At 41.0% G+C, this 21,791-nt stretch overlaps 1 long non-coding RNA gene and 1 gene segment (V, D, J or C); one reads left to right on the top strand and one right to left on the bottom strand.

The window, feature by feature from the left end:
• Window positions 1–16,697: 16,697 nt before the first annotated feature.
• On the bottom strand, window positions 16,698–17,272 carry LOC106027750 (probable non-functional T cell receptor gamma variable 11). The segment is given in 2 exon segments: window positions 16,698–17,035; window positions 17,145–17,272. Coding segments are annotated over 2 exon segments (381 nt in total).
• LOC134472466 (uncharacterized) lies at window positions 16,752–18,215 on the top strand. 2 transcript variants are annotated; one of them, XR_010042284.1, is made up of 3 exons: window positions 16,752–16,886; window positions 16,997–17,219; window positions 17,755–18,215. It is a non-coding gene; the product is annotated as an uncharacterized LOC134472466 (long non-coding RNA). The 2 variants fall into 2 exon arrangements; XR_010042283.1 differs by having other exon boundaries at window positions 16,997–17,247.
• Window positions 18,216–21,791: the final 3,576 nt, after the last annotated feature.

Here is a 21,791-nt window from a genome sequence, read left to right as displayed (position 1 = left end):
AATTTATGAATACTCTGACTACAATTTCAATAAGAATCATGATCAGATTTTATATTATTGTTCTGGGGTGTGAGTGTTAGTAGTGGCCTGGTAAGTGAATTTAAAATTCCGTAAGGATGCATAACCATAACAGAATAGAAATAATTATTTTTAATAATGAATATCTATTTAGCCAATAGACTTTAATACTTATTGTAAAGCTACTGATAGGAGGTGAATAATATAAGCATAATAAAGTAACTAGGCTGGAGACATAGCTCAGTGGCACAGAACTTGCCTGGTAAATGTGAGGTCATGAGTTTGATTCCTAGTACAAAAAAGAAGAAAGAAACAATAATAACCAAAAAGTAAAATATGCCTAACAGTATGGATATTCAAAATATAATACAGTATTTTTAATTGCAGGGAAATTACAGTTCATTTTATAACTGTAATTAGATAATGATTATTTGTGGCAAAGCAACAGTTTCTCTACTTTCAAACAGAGCAAAGTGGCCCATCCCTGTAATCTCAGCACTCAGGAGGGCTGAGGCAGGAAGATGGCCATGAATGTGAGGCCACCCTTGGCTACATATTGAGTTCATACCCAGCCTGGACTACATAGTAAGACTGAAAATAAAAACAACAAGAACAGAAACAACAACAAAATAATTAAAACTGCAAGTGCAAAGCTACATGTGTGTTAGGAAGGACACATACAAGAGTCATCCCATCCCCTGGGTAGAGGAGCACAGGGAAGGAATGGAGTAGGAGCTTCACTAAGTATATTAATTTTGAAGTGAGGATATGGAGAGTTTTAACTTTCAAATAAATGCATGTTTTCAAATAAATATTTTTGAAAAAACAGACAAGGAGCACTAACTGAATGCTTTAGAGTGGAAAATGAACTGAGTAGGTCTTGACTGGGTATGCTTTGTGGACTTTGATCATCCAGCTGTTGGTGTCCATTTTCTTCAGCCTCCTCCAAGAAACTCTCCGTGGAGTTTCCAACCTCTCATTTGAGCTGGTACTACATCATTGAGCCCTATTTTTCTGGGTTTCCATCTTCTTGACTGAGCAGCTATGGGATCTCCCACTTCTGATCATGTGGATAACCATTATGGACTCTTCCGTCTCTCATCCTTTAACGTTATAATATAATCATACCCATATTTTTACTCATTATGGAACTCAGAGTTGCCATCTTGACAAAAATAATAATGTATGCATTTCTTTCACATTAGTTCATCTTCTAAAAATATGGATGGATTTTAATGCAAGTGGTTCTTCCTGTAAATTCCTCAAATTGAAAGATTATTTTCTAAATCATAATAAATACCTTATGTGGCATGTGCAAGAGATAAGCACCATGTAATTCTTCTACAAATCACCTACAGTCTGGCATAATTTTGATTTCACGTACGACATTCCTTGTATAATATCAGGTATGTCTCCACATAGAACAGTGGGTCATTGTAAAGTACTATGGAAGAGGTCAGGTTACATTACCTTCAGGCATGTTCTTCTCATAAGCAATTTTCCTACCAATTGTCTTTCTGAATTTAATGATCTATTTGCATGGAGTTTCTTTCACTCTTAGGTACTTGGTATGGCCCTCCATCTAAAGATACTTCTTGGTTTATGAAGTACTCATAGTCAACCATACCGGTGGAGTTTCTTTTTGGTAGACAAAACACATTTGTTTTTCTGTTCTGAATATGGATCCATGAAAGCCAGTTACGTGTGGAAAAGCCCTGCTCAGAGATCAAGGCACTCAACCCTATAGGCAAGAGAGAGGCAAGCCTGGCTACTGTTCCAGCTGACAGCAGACCTTGGTATCATCTACATGGTGCTGGTTTTATGTACATGCAGAAAGCAAGAGTTGGGGGGTCAGGAAGGCTCCCATGCACATTCCAGAAGAGCGCCTGGGAGAATAGCCACTGTGCCCCTGAGTGGGCAGTGTGTGAAGCTGTGCGTGAGAAGACAAGGGTGCAGTGGAGACTGCAGAAGTTTGGAAAAGCCAAGATTGTGGTTCATCTAAGGAAATAAGCAACGAAGGGGCAAAAAAGGGCCTAAGCGAGAAGCCACAGGGGCTACAAGCACCAGCAGTGCTATAAGGCTGAATCCACTCAAGCCATTTGAAGTCCACATTTTGTCAGATGCTGCACATAGAGATACAGAGTTTAATGTTTACTCTGCTGAATTTTTGGACTTGTTTTGGTCCCATTCCTTTGTAAACCACTGTCTAAACTTATTGCAATGCAAATGTGCATTGATTATTAGAATTTTTAACTTTCTTTTCATTTGTGCAGAGGCTCACATCTAAGAGTTTACCTTTCATGTTAGAGGAGGCTTGTGATTTGGTCCTTTCAGCAATGCTGAAACTGTTAGAAGTTTGACATCTTAGAGATGGACTAAATGCCTTTTCATGAAGGAAAGTACACAAATCTTTGAGGGGTCAGGAGCAGAATGTTATGATTTGTGTCGGGATGCCTCTCCAAAGCCTCATGCAGTTGTAGGGGGCAGGCTTTTCAGAGGCTGCTTCTGCTGTCTTCCACAGCTCTGAATAGTTTGCACTGGCATATTTATCAACTTTTTCATTACAGAATGAAACACATAACACATGCAATTTGAAGGAGAAAATGTTGATTTTTCTCACAGTTTTGGAATTTCTAGTTCATATTCACCTAGCTGTGAGGCAGGTATATCATGGCAGAAGGGGATTGCAGAGGAAATCTGCTTGCCTCATGGTAGTGAAGAAGTAGATCCAGCAGAGAAAAGCCAGAGAGATCAGGAGTGGCTGACGACAAGGGTATATCCTTCCACTTTATGCTCCTAATGACATCTTTCCTCTAAGCCCCACCTCCTAGCAGTAACCTTAGCTATAAACTCATGAATGGAGAATTTAGTGATCAGTTTAAGGGTCCCATGACCTAACTGCTTTTGCAAAAACTCTATTTCTGCATACATGAGCCTTGGGTTGGGGAGGGTTAGAGTCAACCATGGAAGACTGGGCTGAGTATGTTGCACTAAGAAAGGTCAGAAAACACAGAAAAGGTCTAAGCCCTTTAGACCTGAATTTCCAAGATATCCAGGGGCTCCTGAAAAGTTTCGTAGACCAGCCTAGTCAAAAAGATCCAGAAGGAGTGGATTCCTCTGGAGATAATTGGGGAATAGCAGATGATTTCCCTGGACAGGTGCTGGAACTGGGAGGTGGAATAGCCTCAGGAACTCACAAGGACAACTGGCAGATGCCAGGAGGTGCTAACACTCAATGAGCCACAACAGTAACAACTGTAACTCTAAGAGCTAAAGTGCACTTGTAATGCAAAGCTCAGAGGTGTAGACACTGACTCTCAAACCTAGAGCTACTAATCCCTAGGAGGCTAAGGTTTTCCAATTCAAGATTTTTATCGAAATTGATCCAAAGAACCCCAAGTGATTTGTGACAAATACTTTCCATTTCTTTTAGGTTTGCTAGATAAACTATGTATATGGTTACTATGTGGTAGGATATTCATATCAACAGATATACCAGTATAACAAAAATTTCTGATGGAATAAGTTTGCCTCAAAAATTCCCACCTGTTTTGAAAGCAGACTTCAGTAACCAAGGAACTTTGAAAGCAATATTTATAGTTTTGTTTTCATCATTTTATTCCATGCTGAGGCTTCTCAAGCCTCCAACTCCTTGTCATAAAATAAATATAAAACAGTTGAGATGGTTGTCTATAATTACTTTTTCTCTGTTAATTTCTGCATGATGTTTCTCTGTTTTCTCTATAGATGTAGACAAAACGATTTTGTCATTATTTTTATCTGCATGATCCTCTTATTCAGAATTTTTTTGAAAATTCTTTTTTTTTTTTTTTTTGTACTGGGGGATCAAACTCACAACTGCGTGCTTGCAAGGCAGGCGCTTATGGCGCTGAGCTAAACCCCTAACCCCTTTTTGAGAATTCATAATCACCAGGTCTTCACAGCCTGTGACTGGAGTGGGTTTGAACTGTCCAGCCAGGAGCCACTGCCATGCACCAAGCTGCACACTACTCCCAGACAAAGTGTTTGTATCCTGTCATATCTCCCAGTGAGCTTACTATTTACTCATAGGTGAAGTAGTTGCTGGTTTTCTTTAGGGCGCTTATACAATAATAACAAAAGATAGAGAACTATTTATAATTATCATTCTGACTCAGAAAACCTCAATTTCTCATGAAAGAAATTAGGAAACCAATATCAGCAGATATATCTGTAATATGTACACAAATATCCTGACATGTTTGGTTCTTCTATCTTTATTCTGAAGCTTTCAGCTGCAGAAATCTCTTGAAGGCAAGTAACAAATAACTGGAATCACATACAGCTGTATGGTGTAGGAATAATAGTACAGAATCCATAAGTGGATAATAACTGGTGACCTCACATGTCTTACTGGGAGAATGAAATCCTAGAGTGTCCCTGGGCAGCCGCGGAAGTGGGTGTGGGGAGGGGCAGAGTGGCACTGGTTGCCCCCATGTGAAGGATGTGGCTTGGCACAGACCTGGAGGTATTTCTTGTGTAGATTATTCTTGTAACTGCAATGCTGTGCTACTGCTAGCCCAGTAAGCACAGTAGTACATGGCCTCATCTTGTACTTCTAACGAGTTTATTTTCAAGGTTGAAGTGGAAGTCCCAGAGTTTTTACTTGCCTCAAATTTGTTCTTCTTTCCATCAAAGTTAACTCTAGCAGTGCTGGTCTTAACATGCAGGAGGTGCTGTAAGCCTTCATTAGGCTTTTGTCGGTACCAGTGTATTCCTGTACTGTCAAAGCCTGAGAATGATGCCTTACAAGATATGTCAGCACTCTTATCTGTTGCTCTAGAGATGACCACTTCAGGTTGCTTCAGCTGCCCCAATACAACTGCAAAGAAAGAAGAGAAATTTCCATGAATAAATGATGTGAGAAGAAGAGATACAGAAAGCATGATGCCATTCTGTTCTGAGGATGGAAAGGACTGGAAATAACTCACACGTCCAGAGCGAAAAGAGGAGGACTGCTTTCAGGGGCAGCATCCTGTCTGCCAGGCTGGCTTCCTGAGAAATGGGTGAGGACCTTGAGAGCTGAGGCCCCAGGTCAGTGACAGGAGGGTGGGACTGCCCTTGGGCTTATGAAGAAGCGGAGGGTCAGGTGATTTCCTGGGGTTCTTTATGATCTGCTGCAGCAAGGAGCATTTCTGGGGCTTCCTGTCCCAGAGGAGCTGGACAGATGGGGTGAGTGGGTTAACTGCCTAGAAGCGCATTTATAATATATATGGGTTCATTTGCGCTGAGGCACAGGTGATTTCCTTGGCCAACCCACCATTGCCCCTTCAATTTCATAGCAAAAATGTAGCTTTTTGGATCACTGAAGACACACCTAAATGTTTTGTCCCCATGGTTAGTGTTCTGTGATTTGTTCTTGATTTAGAACTCAGTTAAGGAATCCCTTTGTAGTTTTTTACCAAGCAAACAAAAGGTAAGTTGCCCACATATTGCAATGACTTAATTTGACTGTGTGAAGGACAGGAGTGTTTTTTTACGTCAGTAGGGCTTGTCATAAAATAGGATATGACTCCAAGAAACGACATTTCATGTGTATCCTGGTTGCCTCTAAAAGGAATTATCCTGCAGTTGCTGGAAGGTATAACACAACACAAGGTGGAAATCAGTTTTGCATTCTGGACTATGAAAATGCCAGCGAACATATGGCATATAGATAATTATTCTCAAGCCATCATTATGTTTGATATGTAAGTGTAACTTTATGATTAATAGAACACCTAAAATCATCAAAGACTTGCTGCTCTTCAAGCACTCCAGATGTTCTCTTATATTGTTTAATTTTGTGAATTTGAACTGCTCTATGGCATAGGTTTTACGATAAACTACATCTGATGAAATGACCATTCAATACTACAGAAATTATAAATAAAAATTTCAGATGGATCATAATCTGGTATATTTAAAAAGTGAAGTAGAGTGTGATATGAACTATCAACAGAGGCAACTTTCATTTGTTTTTCCTTTTTTTTTTCTCCTCGTATTTTGGATAGAAATAGGATTGCCTCAGTGCTGGGCATACAGACAAAAGAATAGAAATCAGCATTTCAAGGGATTGTGTGTACTCAGCTGTTTGTTGCAGCACCGTTCACAGTGGTGGAGATGTGGAATTTACTAGGAGGGAAGCAGTGGATGCACAGATAAAGAGAACCTGGCACGAACACAGAGTGACATACTCTTCAGCCATAAAAATGAGTGAAGTTGTAGCACTTTCAGCCACATACACGGCTGTGACTGAAAGACATTGCTACATGAAATATGTCAGGCTCAGGAAGAAAAAAAAATTAATTTTTTTATTTTGTTAGCAACCTTCAAGCTAAGAAGGAGGGGTCCAGAGTGACCTGCAAGAGCTGTGGGACCGGGGATGGCAGAGCTCACTTGAGCGTGATGCAGCATTGGAAGTGCAGCCTGTGTGCACAGCTGGGACCCACAGAAGGCAGGAAACAGGCCATGGTGTTTCCTCTGCATGGCCTGGGCTGGCAGTTTTCTAAGGACACATTAACAGATTTCTCTGAGTGATTTTTCTGTGTGTAAGATTAATATAGAAACTAAATTCCATGGCGTTACTGTGAGTCCTCTCGGAGTTCATTCAGAGAAAAATTATTATATGTCCTTTTTTAATGTTAGGATCTGAATCAGATATATGTGAAGCAACTTGTCCAAAGTCACATCATTAATATCAGAATGAAAATGTCTAACAAGTCATTGACAAATATTAAAATTAGGGAAATGCAAAATAATTCTAAATATCATATATCAGCATATTGCCTCAAGCATCTATAAAAACATTTTCTTTAGGAAGGCAAAGGGGAAACACTTTAGGCTCTGACAGTGTGTGATAACTGTTCAGCTATTTCTCTGTAGTGCAAACACAGCTGTAGGCAACATGTAATTAACAGGTCACAACTGTTTCAAACAAACTTTATTTACAAAATAGACATTGCAGAGCATGGACACAGTTTGCTGGCCCTCTGTTGTACAGTAGCAAGGGTAATTTCAACGTTAATGTAGTTTACTTTTTGTTTCCCTATTACTAAAAGGTATGGAATACGTAGAAACGTGACTAGTTTAAACGATGAAAATATGTGACATCTTATACATATAATTTTATTTTATACTTAAACCTTTGTCATATGTATATATATATATATATATATCACTGTCATGTTAAATCTATTATGTATATAAATATACAATACAGACTTTTTAATAAAATGCCTAAAACTTGCTAAAGTATAAAGAAGACATTAAAACCATGTGCCTCAAAAGAGACCTTTGCTAGTTAAAGTTTGGAGAATTCCTTCCCATCTGTTTTTGTCAGAATATCCATTTATGTATCTGAGAGCTCAATGTAGAAACCAAGATTGTGTTCACCTTCTCCTGGAAAATATTTTGAATTTCATTCATAATTCTTCAAAAACAATTTTAATGGCTATACAGTAGTTTGTTTCTAAAAAGTCACATAGATAAAGTTTCCCTTTCCTCCTGGCCCTCACTGCAGTGTGTCGCCAAGTTCCTACATGAGGAATCTGCAGAGCAGCCAAGGTGCCTTCACCTACTGAGATGTGACCATCTGCACCCACTGCAACAGGGTCCTCAATCACCCTTTGGGATTTAAAAGCAGTAATCTCCATGAGGGTTTTAGCACACCTATGCTGAGATGCTTGATTCTATCTTTTCATGCCTTCCTTTCAAAGTTTATATGTCCTCAGTCTGGCTTTAACCTTCTCCATGTGTTCTTTCCTTTGCATGTGTATACATCTGGTGAGAGGTGAAATGTGTTGAGACTGAGCCAGGCCCTCTGGTCATTTCTCCAATGGTCACCAGGATCAAATGTCACCTTGACAAGGTTTGGGACATGAGGTCTTGTTCTACCTTTGCAAAGATGCCATGGAAACCCTTAGTGCTACCTCACAGGGCTTTAATGGTGTCTCTGTAATTCTTATCAGGGCTTGGCCCCTACAGGGGAGAATGGAGTAAGGGCGTGAGATAGAAGAGTTAGGCCCAACCCTTCTATTTTCCCTTCTTTGGGATCCATAGAGAATATGATCTCCTTGTCAGCTGACAGATCCCCCCATTTTGGCATCATCTTTAGTGCTTCCTGAATTGTCTTCTGGGCTCTTCTGGGTTTGCCTTAATAATTGTAGTCCAAAGGACTTTTGCACCGTAAGTCCTTACAGTTCTACCGAGAATATTGATGCTTCTCTCACTCTGGGCTATTATGAGGAACAGCCCAGATGACTCATAACAGAGCAGAAATGGAGATATCTGTCATCCCCAATGAGCCATGATGAGCAAACTTGCTTCTATTGAACACTCACTGAAAGAAAAGCCAGTTGCAAATTCAGCACTTTCTTCCTGCTCCTGCACTGTGGCCAAGCTGTCACAGCGATGGCCCACGGCTGCATTTAGACTGTAACAGTCTGTAGACAAGGGTTTATCCTAGACAGGTGTGCCCTGAAGTCAGTATAGATGACCCTGTCCCCCTCTGCCAGTCCTTTAAAAGTACGATGAATGGTCCATGAGATACAGGAGAATAGACATACTGGGGCCTGTATTAGCAATATTCATTCACAGGTCAAAAGGCCTCTCTCTTGTGTATTATGAAACGTATGTGTATTGTGAGCTTATGAAATAAAAGCATTTTCCCTTAGGTGATTGTACTGCCTACTTGTGATTTTATCTTGGATGAACTGGTGTGTTAATCAACTTTTCCATTGCAGGGACAAAACACCTCACACACGCAATTTGAAGGCGAAAAGATTGATTTGTCTCAAGGTATTAGAATTTTCTGTTCATATTCAACTGGCTGTGAGGCAGATAAATCATGGCAAAGGGTACTGCACAGAAAAGCTGCTCATTCCATTGTAGCGAAGAACCAGACCAATCACAGGAGAGCCAGAGAGATGAAAAGTGTTTGAAGACAAGAATGTACCCTTCTACATTATGCCTTGAAAGACCTCCTTCCTCTGAGCCCCACCTTGTAGCAAAAAACTTAGCTATAAACTCATGAGTGGATGGTGCAGTGATGAAGTTAGTGGCCCAATTACCTAATTACCTCCCCCAAAACTCTACTTCTGAACACATGAGCCCCGAGTTGGAGAGGGTGAGAGTCAACCATAGAAGAGTGAGCTGAGCATATTGCACTAAGAAAGGTCAGAAAACACTACGCCCTGTTAGACCTGAATGTGCAAGTGGCCAGGGCCTCTTGAAAAGGTTTATAGAGCAGCCTAGTCCAAAAAGATCCAGAAGTGCATTGCTGTGGAGGTAACTGGGGAACAGCAGAGGATTTCTCTGGAAAGGTGCTGAAATCTGCTGGAAGAGCTCCAGAAACTGGGTGGTGGAATAGCCTCAGGAGCTCACAAGGACAACTGGCAGGTGCCAGGAAATGCTAACACTCAATGATCCATAACAGCAAGGTCTGTAACACTAAGAGCTAAAGTGCACTTGTAATGCAAAGCTCAGAGGTATCAGACACTGTCTCTCAAACCTAGAGCTACTAATCCCTAAGAGGCTAAGGTTTCCCAATTCAAGATTTTTATCAAACTTGTGTCAAAAAACCCCAAATGATTTGTGACAAATAGTTTCCACTTCTTCATTTTTTCTACATAAGCCATTTGCATGGATACTGTGTAGCAGGACATTCATATTAAAAAATATATTAGTACGAGAAAAATTTCTGATGGACGAAGCTTTCCACCAGGTTTGAAAGCACACTTCAAGAAGCACGGAACTGTGAAAGGAATATTTATAATTTTGTGTTCAACATTTTATTGCATGCTGAGGCTACTCAAGCTTTCAATTACTTGTCATAAAATAAGCACAAAACTCTTGAGACAGTTGTTGATAATTACCTTTTCTCTGTTAATTTGTGTGTGATGTTTGTCTGTTTTCTCTCAGACAATAGGTTTTGTCATTGTTTTTTCTGCATGAACCTCTCATTCAGAATTTTTTTTGAGAATCCTTAAGCACAAGGTCCTCACAGCCTGTAACTGGAGCTATGTTTGATGTGTCCATCCAGGAGCCCCTGGCATGCACCAAGCTGCACCCTATTCCCATGCACATGGTTTGTGTCCCTGTCAGATCTCCCAGTGAACTTACTGTTTACTCATAGGTGAAGTGGTTGCTGATTGTCTTCAGGGCACTTATACAATATTAATGAAAGACATAAAACTATTTATAATTAACATTCTGACTCAGAACACCTCAATTTCTAATGAATGAAATGAGAAAATCAACATCAGGAGATATGTCTCTAATATGTACACAAATATCCTGACACGTTTGGATATTCCACTTTATTCTGAAGCTTTCAGCTGCAGAAATCCCTTGAAGGCAAGTAATAAATAACTGGACTATATTGGAGTCATCCATTCTGTGTTTTAGAGCTCACCCACACTCTATGGTTTAGGAAATAATAGTACAGAGTTCATACGTGCCTAATAACTGGTGACCTCATGTGTCTTTCTGGGAGAATGAAATCCTTGAGTTTCCCTGGGCAGTTGAGGAAGTGGGTGTGGGGAGGGGCAGAGTGGCACAGGGGTTGCCATATGAAGGATGTGGCTTGGCACAGACCGGGAGGTACATCTTGTAGAGTTTATTTTCCTAAGTGCAATGCTGTGCTGCTATCAGCCCAGTAAGCACAGTAGTACATGGCTGCATCTTCTGCCTCTATGGTGTTTATTTTCAAGGTTGAAGTGGAAGCTCCAGAATTTTTACTTGCCTCAAATTTGTTCTTCTTTCCAAAGTTAACACTATTAGTGCTACTCCAAACATGCAGGAGGTGCTGTAAGCCTTCATTTGGCTTCTGTCGGAACCAGTGTATTTCTCTACTGCCAAAGCCTGAGAATGATCCCTTACAAGATATGCTGGCACTCTTATCTGTTGCCTTGGAAATGAAAATTTCAGGTTGCTTCAGCTGCCCCAGTCCAACTGCAAACAAAGGAGAGAAATTCCATGAGTAAATGGTATGAGATGAGGCAAAAAAAAAAAAGAGAGTGGCTTCCTTGTCTTTTGTGGATAGAAAAGATTGAAAGCAACTCACAAGCCCAGAGGGAGGAGAGGAGGACTGCTTTCAGGGGCAGCATCCTGTCTGCCAGGCTGGCTTCCCAGGGAGCAGGTGAGTCAGCAAGGACCCTGAGAGCTGAGGCCCCAAGTCCGTGACATGAGGGCGGGGCTGTCCAGGGGCTTATGAAGAAGAGGAGGGTCAGGTGATTTCCTGGGGTTCTTCATGATCTGCTGCAGCAAGGAGGTTTCCTGCCCCAGAGGAGCTGGGTGAGTGTGTTTACTGCCTAGAAGCACGTTCATGATATATATGAGCTCATTTGTGCTGAGACACAGGTGATTCCTTGCCCAACCCACCATTGCCCCTCCAATTTGCTAGCAAAAAAGGAGTTATTTGGATCTCTGAAGACACACCTAAATGTTTTATCCCCATGGTTAGTGTTCTGTGATTTGTTCTTGATTCAGAACTCAGTTAAGCAATTCCTTTGTACTTTTGCACCAAACAAACAAAATATAAGTTACCCACATATTCCAATGACTGCATGTGACTATGTCAAGGACAGGAGTATTTTTTAAGTCAGTGGGGCTTGTCAAAAAGCAGATTAGACTCAGAGAAATAACATTTCATGTGTATTCCGGTTGCCTCTAAGAGGAACTATCCTGCAGTTGCTGGAAGATATAACACAACACAAGGATAATAATCAGTTTTGCAGTCTGGACTATCAAAATGCCAAAAAACATATGTCATACAGATGATTATTCTCAAGCTATCATTATGTTTGATATGGAAGTGTAACTTTATGATTAATAGAACATCTAAAATCATCAAAGACTTGCTGCTCTTCAAGCACTGTAGATGTTCTCTTATATTGCTTAATTTCATCTGTTGAATGGCTCTGTGGTGTAGGTTTTATGATAAACTACATCTGATGAAATGACCATTCAATACTACAGAAATTATAAATAAAAATTTCAGATGGATCATAATCTAGTGATTTAAAGACGTAAAGTGGAGTGTGATATGAAACTATCAACAGAGGCAATTTTCATTTGTTTTTTCTCTTGGTATTTATGGATAGAAATGGGATTGCCTCAGTGCTGGGCATACAGACAAAAGAATAGAAATCAACGTTTCAAGGGATTGTGTGTGCTCAGCTGTTTGTTGCAGCACCGTTCACAGTGGTGGAGATGTGGAATTTACTAGGAGGGAAGCAGTGAATGCACAGATAAAGAGAACCTGGCACGTACAAAGAGTGAGATACTCTTCAGCCATAAAGATGAGTGCAGTTGTAGCATTTCCAGCCACACGGCTGTGATTGAAAGACACTGCTACATGAAATATGTCAGGCTCAGGAAGAAAAAAAATTTAAATTTTTTTTATTTTGTTAGCAACCTTCAAGCTAAGAAGGAGGGGTCCAGAGTGACCTGCAAGAGCTGTGGGGACTGGGGATGGCAGAGCTCACTTGAGCGTGATGCAGCAGTGGAAATGCAGCCTGCATGCATAGCTCGGACCCATGGAAGGCAGGAAACAGGCCGTGGTGTTTCCTCTGCATGGCCTGGGGTGGCAATTTTCTAATAACACGGTAACAGATTTCTCTGAGTGATTTTTCTGTGTGTAACATAAATATAAAGAACTAAATTCTATTGTGTTACTTTGAGACCTGTCAAAGTTCATTCAGAGAAAAATTATTACATTCTCTTTTTTAATGTTTGGATCTGAATCAGAGATATGTAAAATAATTTGTCCAAAGCCACATCATTAATATCAGAATGAAAATGCCTAACAAGTCATTGAGAAATATTAAAATTAGGGAAATATAAGATAATTCTAAATATCAAGCATCTTCATATCATCATCAAGCATCTATACAAAAAGTTTTCTTTAGGAAGGCAAATGGGAAACACTTTAGGCTCTGAGAGTACGTTATAACTGCTCAGCTATTTTCTGTAGTGCAAAAACAGCTGCAGGTAGAATGTAATTAACAGGTCACAACTGTTTCTAACAAACTTTATTTACAAAATAAACACTGCAGAGCATGCACACAGTTTGCTGGCCCTCTTTTGTGCAGTAGCCAGGGTAACCTTCAAAGTTAGTGTAGTTTACTTTTGGTTTCACTGTTACTAAAAGGTATGGAATATGTAGCAACGTGACTAGGTTAAACCATGAAAATATGTGACATCTTATACATACAATTATATTTTATACAAAAACCTTTTCATCTCTCTCTCTATATATATCACTGTAATGTTAAATTTACTATGCATACAAATATACAATACAGACTTCTTAATAAAATGCCTAAAATTTGCTAAAGTATAAAGAAGGCATTAAAACCACATGTCCCAAAAGGGACTTATATGAGTTTAAGTTTGGAGAATTCCTTCCCATCTGTTTTCGTCAGAATATGCATTTATATATCTGTGAGCTCACTGTAGAAACCAAGCTTGTGTCCACCTTCTTTTTGAAAATACGGAAAATATTTTGAATTTCACTCATAGTTCTTCAAAAAGAATTTTAATGGCTGCACAGTAGTTTGTATCTATAAAGCCACATACATAAAGTGTCCCTTTTCCTCCTGGCCCTCACTGGAGTGTGTCACCAAGTTCCTACTTGTGGGGTAGGCGGAGCAGGCAAGGTGTCTTCACCTACTGGGATGAGACCATCTGCACCCACTGCAACAGGGTCCTCCATCACCCTTTGGGATTAAAAGCAGTAATCTCCATGAGGGGATTAGCACACCTATGCTAAGATGCTCGAGTCTATCTTCTCATGCTTTCCTTTCAAAGTTTTTATGTCCTCAGTCTGGCTTTAACCTTCTCCATGTGTTCTTTCCTTTGCAGGTGTATAACATCTGGTGACAGGTGTTGAGACTAAGCCAGGCTCTCTGGTCATTTCTCCAATGGTCACCAGGAACAATTGTCACCAGGATCAAATGTCACATTGACAAGGTTTGGGACGTGAGGTCCTGTTCTACCTCTGCAAAGATGCCATGGAAACATTTAGTGCTACCTCACAGGGCTTTAATGGTATCTTTGCAACTCATAGCAGGGCCTGACCCCTACAGGGGAGAATGGAGCAAGGGTGTGAGATAGAAGAGTTAGGCCAAACCCTGCCATTTTCCCTTTCTTGGGATCCATAGAGAATATGATCTTCTTGTCAGCTGATAGATACCCCCAGGTGATGCCTTTTTGGTGTCATCTTTAGTGCTTCCTGAATTGTCTTCTGGGCTCTGCTGTGTTTGCCTTAACAATTGTAGTCGAAAGGACTTTTGCACCGTAAGTCCTTACAGTTCTACTGAGAACATTGATGCTTTTCTCACTCTGGGCTGTTGTGAGGAGCAGCTAAGGATGACTCATAACAGAGCAGAAATGGAGATACCCGTCCTCCCCAATGGGCCACGATGAACACACTTGCTTCTATTGGACACTCACTGAAAGAAAAGCCAGTCACAAATTCAGTACTTTCTTCCTGCTCCTGCACTGTGGCCAAGCTGCCACAGCGATGGCCCATGGGTGCATTTAGGCTGTAACAGTTTGGAGACATGGGTTTATACCAGACATTTGTGCCCTGAAGTTAGTACAGATAATCCTGTCCCACTCTGCCAGTCCTTTAAAAGTACCATGAATGGCCCATGAGATACAGGAGGATAGACATGCTGGGGCCTGTATTAGAAATATTCCCTCACAGGTCAAAAGGCCTCTCTCTTGTGTATTACCCAGAGCTTACAAAATAAAAACATTTTCCCTTAGGTGATGTTACTGCCTACTTGTGATTTTATCTTGGATGAACTGGTGTGTTAATCAACTTTTCCATTGCAGGGACAAAACACCTTACACACGCAATTTGGAGGCAAAAGATTGATTTGTCTCATGGTGTTAGAATTTTCTGTTCATATTCAACTGGCTGTGAGGCAGATATATTATAGCAAAGGGCACTGTAGAGGAAAGCCATTCATTCCATTGTAGTGAAGAAGCAGACCAATCACAGGAGAGCCAGAGAGATGAACTATAGTTCCTTCCTCCTTCCTCTGAGCTCCACCTTGTAGCAGTAAACTGAAGCTATAAACTCATGAGTGGATGGTGCAGTGACGAAGTTAGTGGCCCAATTACCTAATTACCTCCCCCAAAACTCTACTTCTGAACACATGAGCCCCGAGTTGGGGAGGATTAGAGTCAACCATAGAAGAGTGAGCTGAGCATATTGCACTAAGAAAGGTCAGAAAACACTACGCCCTGTTATACCTGAATGCGCAAGTGGCCAGGGCCTCTTGAAAAGGTTTATAGAGCAGCCTAGTCAAAAAGATCCAGAAGAAGTGGATTGCTGTGGAGATAATTGGGGAACAGCAGAGGATTTTTCTGGACATGTGCTGGAATCTGCTGGAAGAGCTCCAGGAAACTGGGAGGTGGAATAGCCTCAGGAGCTCACAAGGATAACTGGCAGCTGCCAGGAGTTACTAACACTCAATGAGCCGTAACAGTAAGGACTATAACTCTAAGAGCTAAAGTGCACTTTTAATGCAAAGCTCAGAGGTGTAGACACTGACTCTCAAACCTACAGCTACTAATCCCTAGGAGGCTAAGGTTTCCCAATTCAAGATTTTTATCAAACTTGTGTCAAAAAACCCCAAATGATTTGTAACAAATATTTTCCACTTCTTCAATTTTTCTAGGTAAACCATATGTATGGATACTATGAGCAGGATATTCATATTAAATATATATCAGTACTGGAAAAATTTCTGATGGAAGAAGCTTTCCACATGATTTGAACGCAGACTTCAAGAAGCAAGGAACTGTGAAAGGAATATTTATAGTTTTGTTTTCAACATTTTATTGCATGCTGAGGCTTCTCAAGCTTTCAAGTACTTGTCATAAAATAAGCACAAAACTCTTGAGACAGTTGTTGATAACTACCTTTTCTCTGTTAATTTGTGTGTGATGTTTGTCTATTTTCTCTATAGATACAGACGATAGGTTTTGTCATTCTTTTCTCTGCATGATCGTCTCATTCAGAATTTTTTTTTGAGATTCCTTAAGCACAAGGCCTTCACAGCCTGTAACTTGAGCTATGTTTGATCTGTCCATCCAGGAGCCCCTGACATGCACCCAGCTGCACCCTACTCCCAGACATATGGTTTGTATCCCTGTCATATCTCCCAGTGAACTTATGTTTACTCATAGGTGAAGTGGTTGCTGGTTGTCTTCAGGCCACTTACACAATACTAATGAAGACATAGAACTATTTATAATTATTATACTGACTCATAAAACATCAATTTCTCATAAGTGAAATGTGAAAAGAACAATAACAGGATATATCTCTGTGATATGTACACCAATAACCTGACATGTTTGGCCCTTCTATCTTTATTCTGAAGCTTTCAGGGGCAGAAATCTCTTGAAGGCAAGTAACAAATAACTGGAATCACATACAGCTGTATGGTGTAGCAAATAATAGTACAGAATCCATAAGTGGATAATAACTGGTGACCTCACATGTCTTACTGGGAGAATGAAATCCTAGAGTGTCCCTGGGCAGCCGCGGAAGTGGGTGTGGGGAGGGGCAGAGTGGCACTGGGTTGCCCCCATGTGAAGGATGTGGCTTGGCACAGACCTGGAGGTATTTTTTGTGTAGATTATTCTTGTAACTGCAATGCTGTGCTACTGCTAGCCCAGTAAGCACAGTAGTACATGGCCTCATCTTGCGCTTCTAAGGAGTTTATTTTCAAGGTTGAAGTGGAAGCTCCAGAATTTTTACTTGCCTCAAATTTGTTCTTCTTTCCATCAAAGTTAACTCCAGTAGCGCTGGTCTTAACATTCAGGAGGTACTGTAAACCTTCATTAGGCTTCTGCCGGTACCAGTATATTCCCGTACTGTCAAAGCCTGAGAATGATGCCTTACAAGGTATGTCAGCACTCTTATCTGTTGCTCTAGAGATGACCACTTCAGGTTGCTTCAGCTGCCCCAATGCAACTGCAAAGAAAGAAGAGAAATTTCCATGAATAAGTGATGTGAGGAGAAGAGATACCAAAAGCATGACACCATTCTGTTCTGAGGATGGAGAGGATTAGAAATAACTCACAAGTCCAGAATGAGGAGAGGAGGACTGCTTTCAGGGGCAGCATCCCGTCTGCCCGGCTGGCTTCCTGAGAAATGGGTGAGGACCCTGAGAGCTGAGGCCCCAGGTCAGTGACAGGATCGTGGGGCTGTCCTGGGGCTTATGAAGAAATGGAGGGTCAGGTGATTTCCTGGGCTTCTTCATAGCAAGAAGCATTTCTGGGGTTTCCTGCCTCACAGGACGTGGACAGATGGAGTGAGTGGATTAATTGTCTAGAAATGCATGTATGATACTTTTGAGTTCATTTGAGCTGGGATACAGATGGTTCTTTGACTCACCCACCCTTCCCCTTCAGTTTCATACCAAAAAAAGTATTGTTTCAGAGTTCTGAAGATGTATCTGCAGTGCTTTGTCTCCATATCTTATGTTCTGTTATTTGCCTCTGGTTCAGAACTCAGGTAAGAAATCAGTTGTTAGTTTTTTAACAAGAGTACAAAATGTCAATTGTCAACATATCCATTGACATGACTTAACAGTGTCCAGCATAGGAGAATTTTTTAAATCAGTGGGGGTCATAAAAAGCAGGGTATGACTCAGAGAAATTACCCTTCTCTATCCTGGTTGCCTCTAACAGGAACTGGACTGCAGCTGCTGGAAATATAACACAGCACAACATGAAAATCAGCTTCTCCTCACCCTGGACGATGAAAATGCCTGACAAGCATATGTCATATAAGTCATTATTTTCAAACATCATTATGTTTAATATGCAGCATTCGCTGTAAGGATCATACAACCTCTCACAATCATCAAAGACTTACTACTCTTCAATCATTGACTATATTCTCTTATATTATTTAATTTCACAACTTGAATTGTTCTGTGGCGTTTCTCATGATAATACATAGCTGACAAATCATCATTCAGTATCACAGAACTTGCAAATAAAAAATTCAGATGAGATCAAAGTGTTTTGTTTTAAAAAGCCAAGTATAGTGTGATGTAAAACTACCAGCAGAGGCAACTTTCATTTGTTCTTTATTTTTATTTCTCTACATATTTATAGATACAAATAGGGTAGCATCAGTAAGTGTATACAGAAAAAAATTAAAAATCAACGTTTCAGAAAGATGTCTGCCCTCGCCTGTTTATTGCAGCATTATTCATAATAGTGGAGAGAAGTACTGACCTAGGTGACCAGCAGTGGATGCACAGATAAAGGGAACATGGGGTACACACACAATGGGCGACTCTTCATCCAGAAAAAAGAAAAAAGGTCTGTCACCTGCAGCCACATGGTTATAAACAGAAGACAATCTTTTTACAAGCTATAAGTTTTGCAAAGAAAGACAAATACACAGCACTTCTTAGGATCAGCCTGTTATTCATAAAGGCATTCATGTTTCCATTACTATGTGGAAGCCTCAAAGTTGATCTCAAGGAGAGAGAATAGGACAGTAGAGAGACAGGGTGCTGAATGGGCACAGGGTGCAACTGGGCAGGAGGAACAATTTGTAATGTTCTATGGCACCGTATCATAACTGCGGGTTACAATCAATAGAATATTTCAAAGCAGTGTGAGGAGAATTTTATATATTGCCAGAACAATTAAATGACAAATTTCAGAGATCACAGATATGTCCATTAGTCTAATGTGATCCTTTTTATTGTATATGTGTATTGTATTGAAATGTCACACTGTACACCAAAAACATGACTAGGTCCAACTGCTATGTCAATTAAAATATATATATATATTAGCTCCTTGCCAGCAAGAAAGTTGATGAATGGTTGCTTAATGAAATACTGGGGTAAAAAGAAATAAAATGCCTGGACACTGGGGCACATAGTTACTGGTCCTACTGAGAGGAGAGGAGCGAAGCTCTTCTGCAAAGTGTGGCACTTTTAGCAGTCACTGTGGTTATGCCTTCTACATGCTAGGGGTGTTCGCATGCTATTTTTAAAAAGCAAGTGTTTTCAGCTTTTGGATACTGTCAGAGTCCCCTGGAGGGTGCATTGCACCCACATGAGAAATACTGATTTAGTCTCTTTTTTTTTATATAGCACATGTATTTTATTCCTACACTCATGTGCTTCAGGACACAGCCAGGATGGGGCCAGAATGAAACTGGTATGAAAAAATGTAACTCCTTTATCAAAAATAGCACTTACCTTTTTTTTATTTGCTGCTTTCTCTTTTCTTAGAAAGACATGAAGAGATGTAGCACCAATTCGACATCCAACATTTCTACCCTTTGTGACCTGTTGTGGTCTGTGATTTCCATATCTTCTTTCCTGTCCCATGCTTCATATGTTAGTGATGTTAAATCTAGTTCTGTTTTCAAGCTTAGTGCTTTCCCTGTAGGGAGAGCTTCATGACCACCAGCTACCATTAAAGAGAATTCTTACTAAAAATCCTACTAAAATGAGTGATATTATAATCAAAGCATAATTCCTTATTTTTTATGTGGTCCTTATCATTTCTAAAACACTTTACACAGACTGGATTATTTTACCCACTCAGTAATATCTGAGGCTAGGGACAGTTCAGAGACTTTTTCTGAGTCTGAATTATTATGATTCACTGTAAATTTTTTAAATTTAAGTATCACTGGTCCAAGACAGGCATGAGATATGCCAGTCATTGCAGTCTGCCCTGCCTGTGGTTAAATCATGTTGTGTTTGCTACACTTCAGCTCCACAGTAGGAAGCAGAGTCCTGTTTCTCCACTGGGCGCAGTAGAATGGGGAACACAGATGTTTCAGGGATGGTTTCCACCTCTGCTTTGCTCAGTGCAGTTCCTGGTCCCATGAAGGTGGTGCCATCCACTGAGATGTGGAGCAGGTGTTGCAGGCTGTGACCTCGTGCTTCCGGGAACCAGTTCACAGACACATCAGTAACTGCGGACACCACTCACTTCAGACACTGATTTTGATGGTTTTATTAATGGGAACTTAAGGTTGTACCTGGTGATATATATGAAGCACACACAATGGGGAAAAGAAACAGAGATGTAGTAGCTGAATAGGAAAAACTATGGAATTTAAAAACTGTGTATTGTCAGAGAAAGTCAGTGAAAAATGATTGGGGAAGTGAACAACGAAGACATCCTAACTACTGGCAGAGCTGCTGTTTGCTATGGGGACAGAAAGCTGAGCCAGCTGTGAGAAGAGGGTCAGACCCTTCTCCCATGAGTCAGCTTCCCATCTGTGCTTGTGAAATGGGGCCTCCTCCCCATCAGCTCTCCTTCTTCATCACAGAGAGAGGGGGGCCCTCTCTCAGCACATCTGCTCTGGGGGAAGAATCCACACAAAATCCACCAAATTACACAGGACCACTAGGTACAGGCCACCAACTCAGAGCCACCAGATGACAGTCTGTGAGGTCCAATCCTGGAAAGTCACAGAATGTGCAAAGATATGGGTTTTGCTCTTTGGGTCACAGACACCAAAACAAGCGCCCAAGCACACAGCTATCTAACACAGAGATGGCACGACTGCCCGCCTCAGTCTTCTGTCTTCATTCATTACTGTTTACTGAGTGAACCCCCAGCAAGTTGTCAGGGAGAGTAAAGGGTGGTGGCAGGGCCAGAAAATGTGTCTTGTGGCCACGGAGAGCTGACCTCCCTCCAGACTAAGCCTTTGATTCTTTGGTCTAGAGATCCTTGATGACCTTCCCTGTCGTCCACACAGTATGGAGCCCCATTGGCTACTGTCATGGGGTCAAAACATCCACTTGAGGAGGTTTCATCTGTCTCAGTTTGGGGTTGTGTCTCTTCTCAGCTACATGGACTGAACATCTCTACTGAGCCCAGATCCTGCTCTCTGAACCTTGGCTCCCTCACACTGGATTTCTCTTTTGCTGTTTCTAATCCAAGATGTTTAATATTCCCTAGAGGATTTTGATTAACAATTTGTTCCCAATCCACAACTCAAAGATTGTTTTCTAGAATTCTCTTTTCAGTTTCCCTGGTCTGAGGGTCACTTTCTAGTTCTTGGGTTTAATTATCCTGGAGGAGAGGAAAGAAGGGTTGAGGGGACAATTCACATCCACGTGAAACCCACATTTGCCTCTGGGCTCCATGTGCATAAAGTCAGTTGATGCCAGACAACTTCAAGTGCATCTAACACGTCACTTCCCACTTCTGTGTATGTGGAATGTACAGAGACAGAAAGAGCTCACTCCCTTGAAGGAAACATCTCCTCCTAGCACTGATCATTGTTCCACAATTTGCACAGGTTGATGGGCTGAGGATCAGCCTCAGTTCTCCCCTCTAACTCATCACACTTCAGCTCCTGTTATTCTGTACCAGCCAACGACTCATTCCTGGCCCCCAAACCTCTCCCCACCTCCAATCTTCTAAGTCCAGCCTAATGCACACATCTTTTTTCACCAGGGGACTCATCCCATCTGCCTACTTCCCAGCTTGGAACTCCTGTTGTGCCTGCTTCTGTTAAAGTCCAGAGTCTTTAGGACACTAAGCACATTAAGATTTAACCACCTCTTCCTCCCCTGTCCGGTTACTGCCACTGTCTCTCCAGCAGCCCATGAGCTGCATTTGCAGACTGTTCAGATGCTTCCCTGTCCCGTCTGCTATGTCCCACTCTCCTGACTGATGCTTATTCTTTGGGGTCAGCTTAGGCACTATCTCCCAGGCTGTTTCCCTCTACA

This window comes from Cavia porcellus, unplaced genomic scaffold (assembly GCF_034190915.1).
Source record: "Cavia porcellus strain 051 isolate PalLab524CR breed Dunkin Hartley unplaced genomic scaffold, mCavPor4.1 scaffold_23, whole genome shotgun sequence".
In the NCBI taxonomy this organism is placed as follows: Eukaryota; Metazoa; Chordata; class Mammalia; order Rodentia; family Caviidae; genus Cavia; species Cavia porcellus.
Note: the sequence above shows the minus strand (reverse complement) of the source record. Positions and strands in the feature narration are given on the sequence as shown.